Genomic DNA, 8,633 nt, shown 5'->3' on the forward strand with positions numbered 1-8,633 from the left:
ACCCTTGTATGTAATGCTGATGCAGCAATTCCTTTCATGTAAGTAAGAAAAAAAAAAAAGACTGATTAAAACTTGATTAGGCATCAGAAAGAGTGCCAAAGATACTAAAGAAGATGGAGAAGCTATTCTGTGTGTGTGAGATGAGAAGATTTTTTAATCTGGCAACAATAATTCTGTAAAGAGAATGACTTTTTTTCCTAAGTGCAAAGGATGCAGAAAGATGGGGAGCAGTATATGCAAAGTATAAGTTTGAAAAATGGGTGTTTTTTTTTCAGAAATGGGGCACTTAGGCCTGCTTGATGATGAATTGTTGGAGCAGAAAAACAAACCACCTCCTTTTCATGTAAAATGAGATGCGTGGAATCAGATGTGCCAGAAAGAGCAAGAATGCTCCCACTTGTTCAGCCCTGCACCAAACAAAATAACACACAAACACAGTGGTGCTGAAAACACCGTGTTTTGCTGTAGTATGTCGAGCCGTGGTGTTTATGGCTTGGCCAAAGTCAAACAAAGCTGCAGCATTAACAAAAGAGGGATTGTGTCTGCCTTGTGACAGCTTCAAGCAATAGGAGAACAAAACTTTTAGGGCCAGTGAGTGTTCTCATAACTGACTTGAATGTAGGACTTGAAGGCGTACTAAGCAAGTCTGTGGATAACACTAACTTGGGATGAGCCACTGGCTCCCTTATGACAACTTTCTGAGAGATCTTGACCAATTGGAGGACCGGGCAGTTGGCAAAAGCATTCATGGAATCACAGAATCACCAAGGTTGGAAAAGACCCACAGGATCATCCAGTCCAACCATCCACCGATCACCAATAGCTCTCACGAAACCATGTCCCTCAACACCTCTTAACACTCCTTGAACACCGCCGGGGTCGGTGACTCCACCACCTCCCTGGGCAGCCCATTCCAGTGCCTGACCACTCTTTCAGAGAAGTAGTATTTCCTAACATCCAGCCTAAATCTCCCCTGGTGCAACTTGAGGCCACTCCCTCTAGTCCTATCACCAGCTACACGAGACAAGAGGCCGACTGCCAGCTCATTACAGCCTCCCTTCAGGTAGTTACAGAGAGTGATGAGATCTGCTGGAGCCTCCTCTTCTCCAGACTGAACAATCCCAGCTCCTTCAGCCACTCCTCATAAGGCCTGTGCTCCAGACTCCTCACCAGTTTCGTTGCCCTTCTCTGGACATGCTCCAGGGCCTCGATGTCTTTCTTGCTGTGCAGTGCAAGGAGCGGGTGCTGGTTTGTGAGCCACAGTGTAAGAAAGCTACTAGAGAGTGTCCGAAGACAGGCCATGGAGTTGAGGAAGGGTCTGGATGGCAACACGTGTGAGGAGCAGCTGAGTTCTCTGGGTTTGCTCAGCCAGGCTGAGGAGAGGCTGTCATCAGCTCCTCACTGGGAGCGAAGGGGCGGCGAGAGGACCCAAGGAAATTTAAAGGAGCTGCATCAGGAGAGGGGGAGATGGAGGTGGTTAGGGAAAGGCTCTTCACCAGCATGTGGTAGGCGTGAAACCCAGGGCAGAGCTGGAATTCAGGGAGCATCCAGGCAGTGCTTCCAAATACAGAATTTGAATATTATAGGATGGTGCTGTCTGGAGCCAAGGGTTGAACTCAGTGATCCTTGGAGTCTCTTCCAGCTTGATGTATTCTGTGATTCTCTAAAAGTACGCGATCCCCCGAGTACCACTTTGGTCAAGGTTTTCCCAGCACTTGTTGGTCCCTGTGGCAGAATGTAAGCCTGTTGAAGAGGGCAGACATTCACTTCCTCAAGGCCACCCACATGCTCACAGACCACCACGATTTTTGATAGCGGGGCAGAGGCCGGTGGAAGAAGGGCAGGGACTAGGACTCTCCCAGCAGGGCACAGAAAGCAGAAGCACCTCCACACCTTCCCCGCAGCTCCCGCTGGGGGCCGGCCGGACCGAGGGCGGTGCTTCGGTGGGGCCGCGTCCCCCCTGCCCTCCGCGGGCACGCGCCCGGGTTCCGTAGCAGCACGCAGGGCCGGGGGCGCGCGGTGGGTAGGCGTGCAGCGGGGCCGCGCCCCGGGGCTCCCCCCCCTCCGCGCTGGCTTTGTGCTGCCGCCCGCACTTTGCAGGCGCGGCGGGACTGGGAATCCCTGGCGTTGAGGCAGTCGTATCTCCTCCTCCAGAGCTGGGCGCATGATGGCGGCAGCTGCCGCAGCAGAGGTGAGCAGCGCCGGGAGCAGCAGCAGCGATACCTCCAGCACTGGCGAGGAGGAGAGGATGAGGCGCCTTTTCCAGGCCTGCGACGGCGACGGAGACGGCTTCATCAGCAGGTAGCGGCGCAGAGCCGCCTCCGCGAAGTGCCGTCTCAACTTCTCGCAAGTTTGCCGCTCGGAGCGCAGCGGTGGCAGGCGGCTGGCACGCGTCCCCGCCGCCAGGCCGGACCCTCCGCCGGAGCGCAGATCGACCGCCCCCTCCTCCCTGCCGGCAGCTCGCGACGGCCGCTGCCTCCCCGAGGACGGGGGGCGAGCTCGAGGCGGGGCGGGCGCTCCCCGCCGCTCCTCCGCTGTCCCCAGGTGGCTGTGGGCTCCTGAGCGGGGGCACGGCTTACCGGCGTAAGCTTGCCCGTGCCTGGGAGCTGCCCTGCTCCGGGACTGCGGGAGCGACACATCAGCGGGTGGGGAGGTTGGGGCTGCGAAACTTGCGCGCCCCAGCCGTCAGCGGGCAGGTGGCTTGCGCGGGTAAAGCTGAAGCTGTGGATAGTCGTGGGGGAAGGTGAGACAGTTCTGTTGAGCGCTTGGTAGAAACAGATGTCCTTTGCGGGTGCTCCCTCAGGTATGCCCACAGGTGTCAGTGTGAGAAGGTCGATAGTCACTGTAAGGCGCTGTGGAGGCAGGGCCCAGGATGTGATGACATGAGGTATAAAATTTGTACGGCTTTTCCAGAATATCTCGTTTCCCTACGTTTTTACCAATATCCTTGCTTTGCAGCTTCGTATCACTGGTCCCAGACTGGCCTTGACACTTCCAGGAATGGGGCATCTACATTTCCTCCGGGCAGCTTCACCTCCCTCTGAGTAAAGGATTTCCTTCTAACATCTAACCCAAATCTTCCCTCTTTAGATCAGGGTCCTGGGCAACCTGATCTGAATGTGTATGTTTGGTGGCCCTGCTAGGCAGGGGGGTTGGAACTACATGATCCTTGAGGTCCCTTCCAACCCGGGTGATTCTGTGATTCTCTTTCAGTTTAAAGCCATTCCTCTCTGTCCTTTGCCCATGTTCTATCACTGCCAGACTGTAAACAAGCTATTCCCTACCTGTTTGTAAGCTTCTTTCAAGTACTGGAAGGTCCTGTTGAGGACTCTTGCACAATTATTTAAAAAAAAATTGGGTTTCCAAATGTAAGAGCTGTAAGAGGTGGTGGTAACTTACATTTTACACTGAGTCCTGTGCTGTGAGTATCTCCAGAGAGCTGAGCCAGAGCGAGGGTATTTTCGAGTTTGTCATCTAACCTGAAACCTGAGAGTATGACCCTACCGAAAGGCTAAGTAAACTTCAGTCCCCACTGTTGTCCCTTTGGAACTGGAAAGGTGCTGAAAATCTCTGACAGCTGGCAGTCACTTTGGAAATGAAACCCAAGGGTCGTGATATCTTTTATCTAAACAGCTGCCCACTCTTTTTTTTTCTTTACCCCTCCTCCCCCAGTCTAGTAATTGTTTTGACAGTTGTGGTTCTGAAATGTAAACTAAGAAAATGTATGCCTTCCAACCATTATGTTAGGATCACTTTTCTTTACATTTGTTTACTGTCCCCATGGAAATGATTCTGATGTCAGAAAACTGTGTATGCTCACTTAAAGCACGTGCTGCCTCCTCTCAGCACATTCTCTGATCTGCAGTTTGATGCTTTTCTATAGTGTAAACTCTATTGAGTTTTGTATATTTGTCTTTTAAAGCACTTACTGTGAGACCTTTGTCGTTATGCTCCATATGGACAGTTGAGAGGTGCTGACATTATACAGACCACTCAGATTTCTGATGAACTTTTCCTTAAATGTTCCTAAATTTCATTCCAAGTTAGTATTATGTGTGTTTCAGAGTGAGTGTTTCTGAGCGTTGGTTGAACTGCACTTTGGAGAGCATTACGAGCTCCAGGAACAGGCCTAAGGGGGATTTCAGTAGCAAACAGAAACATGGTCCAGGAGATAGCAATAGTAGAAAACTCCTCTGGAGATGGTAGGTCTGTTTTTGAGACTTATTTGCATCTTGCTTCGTAAGGGATTAGTGCCTTCAACATGGAATTGTCATCTTTTAGAAAAAGTAGTGAGTGAGTATTTAACAAGTGATTTTTGCTATGAGTGAGAGTCACTTCATGGAATCCTAGAATGGCCTGGGTTGAAAAGGACCACAACAACCATCTAGTTTCAACCTGCCTGCGATGTGCAGGGTCGCCAACCAGCAGAGCAGGCTGCCCAGAGCCACATCCAGCCTGGCCTTGAATGCCTCCAGGGATGGGGCATCCACAGCCTCCTTGGGCAACCTGTTCCAGTGCGTCAGCACCCTCTGAGTGAAAAACTTCCTCCTGAGATCCAACCTAAACCTCCCCACTGTCTCAGTTTAAAACCATTCTCCCTTGTCCTATCACTATGTACTCGTTTAAGCAGCCATTCTCCCTCCTGTTTATATGCACCCTTCAAGTATTGAAAGGCCACAAGGAAGTTTCCCCACAGTCTTCTCCAAGCTAAATAAACCTGGTTCCCTCAACCTTTCCTTGTAGGAGAAGTGCTCCAGCCCTTTGATTGTCTTAGTGGCCCTCCTTTGGACCCACTCCAAGAGCTTTTCATCTTTCCTGTCCTGGGGGCCCTGGGCCTGGACGCAGTGCTGCAGATGGGGCCTCACAAGAGCTGAGGAGATGGGGACAGTCACCTCCCTCTCCCTGCTGGCCACCCCTTTTTTAATGCAGCCCAGAATATAGCTCTTCTGTACTTCATTAGCCAGCACAAATGCAACGTACTCAAACTCAACATTCCTTTTTTTGGATAGCTTCAGATAACCACTATATGGTTATAATAAGGAGAACTTGGGGTGTAATGTTGAGGTGATGCATCTTCTGAAATAAGCCCTAGTATACAGACTTTACTAAAAGATGATACTGAAGAGCTCTTCTGTTATTCACTTCACAAGTAATTTTTGCTATAGAGTCAGTTGGTTTATAAAATTACAGTGAGCCCTGTAAATGTACAAAAGGTAGATTTGTTAAAGAGTTTATCAGCTTCTTTTGGTATTGAGCTCATAATGTTTTAAATGCAATTCTTTAGCCCTATGGCGGTAAAATATGTTTTTTTCATCTACAGGATGTTTCTTATGGGTCCGTGCAAATATATTCAGAGAGGTTTGCTTAGTCGTGAGTTACTGCTTGATGTCCCTTCGGCCTATTGTCTGCTATTTGTAAAGCAGCATCAGGAACAAAATGCTTAAGCAGAGGCTGTTAGCTCTCATCTGTGAAGAGACTAAGGAACAGGACAGCTGTATTTGCGACAATGAATAGGTTTTCAGAAGATCATCCATGTAGCAGAAGGGAAGTAAAAAGCTGACTTGGGTGACCTGGGAGAAAAGTAATATTACTCTGCTACGTTTTACAGGTGCTGGAGTTCCTAACTGCGAAAGCAGCTTGGTCTCAGCAGTGTACAGTTCTAGTTGTGGCCTCAGTCCAGCCCTCTAACAAGGAAATTCTAAACATCATTTAGAACAGTCAGCAAAATGCCCCCTTTATTAGGTGGTATTAAGGCCTTTATTAGTCCTTGCATTCTTCTGCACATTGCTGGAAAAGTTGGAAAAGTCACAGAGTTGGAAAAGTTAAGAAAAATTTGTATTAGGGTTTTACTTCAGATCTGGGCTGTTTCTCTGTGCTCTTCTTAACCACGTGAAAGATTAACAGCTCCGTTTTAGGAATTCTTTGCAGAAACTGTCTGAGCCTTCTTGAAACTGACTTTGTCCTAACCCCAGTTTCTCCCCGTGTCTTGAAAACAGCTCTAGCTCTCATGGTATGTTTTTAGACTTTATTTTTCATCCATCTCCACTAAGGAGCTGCCAGAGAGACTGTGAAGCTTGTAATGGGAGGAGTGCTTTTGTATGGATACAGCACAATAGTATTACATCAGATAAGACTGTATGTGAAGCACTGTGCTGTTTTTTACATGGTTCTGCTCTGTTTTCTCTGTTTCTCCTGGAGCTTGCTTTAGTTCGTGGTGCCACAGTTGCATGAATTTTGTGGGTTTTTATTCTTTATTCTCCTTAGATCCTCTCAGAGCATCAGAACTGAAAGAAGGGAATAAGCTATGGGAAAAAACAGATGTATGGATATAGACAAAAAATGAGAGAAACAACCTGTGTGCTTAATTTGGGCTGAAGAAAAACTACACCGTTGTTAAATATTGTCTAACAAGCATGCCAAGGATTAATATTTGCTAAAGACATAAACATTTCAGAGTCTGCATTTGATACAATTAAGAAACAGTCAGAGGAATATATTCAAACTTCTGTTTTCTGAAACCCTTGGTGTTGTAACATGAGTTAGCTGCCCAGTCCTTACGTGAACATCAAACTCAAGAAAGGGATATAATCAGACAGGTTAGGTGGAACTACTCAAGTTTTAAAGGCAGTAGAGTTAGCCAGTGTGTTTTATTGTCACAGTTATCTCTAGATCTGCCTGTGTGCATGACGGGGAGACAGCATGCCCACAGGCCTAATGGCCCAACAAAAGAAAAGGGGGGGCGGGGAGGAGAGGGGAGGATGTCAACCGTTTACAGGCTGGTTTGTACCAGTTGTGTGACTGGGGGACATGGGACCCACGGACCCTCACCTCGAGAAAAGGGGGAGGGTAAAGGGGGGAAGGGGAAACGAATGCTAGGGAGATGGGAGATGGGCCTACAAACAGAACAGCAGCAACAATCTGAGGAGGAAAGTTAATTTACTACACATGATATCAGAATGTAAGATAGCAAAATGTAATACGATATAATTGGAATTGAGGTTAATAAGTAAAATGAGAGAGGGTGCCCACAACCAAAGGCCTTACTCTAAAGCTTAAGGCAATATGGTCAGGGCAAACTGCTGCCAAGGCAGGCAGCGAAGAAAAGAGAGTGATGTTGTGACCTGTGAACAGTTTTACCTTTCCTTCTGAACGGAAAATGAAAACACAGTCCTTGGGTGTGTGCAGTTCTTCTGAGATACTGGTACCTGGAAATTCTGCAGTCTGCAGAACTGGAGCACTAACTCCTTTAACTCTTTAACTCCCAGTGCTTTACAGGATGTTATGTTGTGGAATACCGATAACAAAAATCATAAAACCCTGACATTTATACAGCTTATTCTATTTTTCTTTCTACTGGCATTAGTAACTAAGGAAAAATGGCTGTAGTATAAAGCTCGGGCATACTGCTATGTGGTTTTATTGTATTCTTCTTTGAAGCTAAGTGTCCAGTAAGGCAGACTGTAGCGTGGAAAAACTGAGTAGTATGTCCCATGTTGTCAAACTTTTTGATGTCACTGAACATTATCATAACAAATGCTGAAGCTATTTCTTATCCTCATTTATTTTTAATGGGATTATTAGCTAATAGTATTTTATAGGAGTTGTTAACGTAAGAGAATTTAACTTCTCTTTGAAGTCAGTAACTTCCCTTTTGGTGAGAAAAAAAAATTATCCATGCAACTGGAATTTTTTCCATGTGTTTCTTAATGGCTGTTTATTTTTTATGGACAACTTACTAATTATTACATTTTTTTTTGTTTTTTTACAACTTACTAATTTACTTATGATCGATATCCCCTGCTCCTAATCCTTAGTAATGTCTTTAGGATAACTAAATGCCATTTCATAAGGCAAGTGTCCTTTTTCTTTCACCAACCTTGTTGCTTGTCAGTTCCCTTTTTCCGCATCAGGCTTCGAAGGTCTTGCACAGTTGGCAGATCCTTCTGCTGCCTATCAGCTTCAAGCTTTCGTGGTGCTGACTTCTTCCTTACTGGCCTTGAAGGTCCCAGGCTCCCAGTCATCCTCAGAAAAGAGAACATAACTGCACACAGTATGCCATTTATAAAACTAAGGAGCTACAGAATGTAAGCAGAACTTGGATCAGAACTGCTACAAGATGACACAAGTTGTGAAACCACTGCTGGCTAATGGCAGTATCTCAAGAGAAAACTAGAACTAAATCAGGAGTGTGTCCTGCTCTAGGATACTTTCCTTTATGGGAGAGACAAACAGAAGTGGGAATCTACATGCCAACAAGTTCCAGAAAAAAGACCATTACTTTTTTTTGTTCAAAAAAAGAAAACTCATTTATCTTGTTGCAGGGTTTTTGTTTTGTTCTGTTTTTACTTTGTATTGTTGTTTTAAATTGTTGATTATCTAATCTTGGGGGAAAAAAAGTCCCAGTGAAGAATCTGGACTGGATCTTCTTGCTGAAGTTAGCACTTCTTCCTACCTGAAACACAGTCTGATTCTCCACAGGAATAGCTGCCTCTGTCACTTCTTTGACCTCTGTCCCCCTCCCCAACGGAGAGATGAGGGAGGGGGACAGGAAGGATGGCCTCAGAGAAGCCTTGGCTGTCAAAAGAAGAACTGCCCAGAAATGGAGACTCGGGGGGGGGGGGGGGGGGGGGGTT

The 8,633-nt window shown here is 46.8% G+C and overlaps 1 protein-coding gene across 1 annotated transcript in view; it reads left to right on the forward strand.

Moving 5' to 3' along the window:
* The first annotated feature begins 2,154 nt into the window (after nt 1–2,154).
* Nucleotides 2,155–8,633, forward strand: part of MCC (MCC regulator of WNT signaling pathway) — a 202,496-nt gene continuing 196,017 nt past the window's right edge. The window contains exon 1 of the mRNA XM_042866143.1: nt 2,155–2,301. Within this exon, the coding sequence (XP_042722077.1) occupies nt 2,165–2,301 (137 nt within the window). The 5' untranslated portion in view covers nt 2,155–2,164. The remainder of the gene's footprint in view (nt 2,302–8,633) is intronic.

The sequence above is a fragment of the Lagopus leucura genome, unplaced genomic scaffold (genome assembly GCF_019238085.1).
Source record: "Lagopus leucura isolate 7727_CA_CO unplaced genomic scaffold, USGS_WTPT01 Super-Scaffold_810, whole genome shotgun sequence".
In the NCBI taxonomy this organism is placed as follows: domain Eukaryota; kingdom Metazoa; phylum Chordata; class Aves; order Galliformes; family Phasianidae; genus Lagopus; species Lagopus leucura.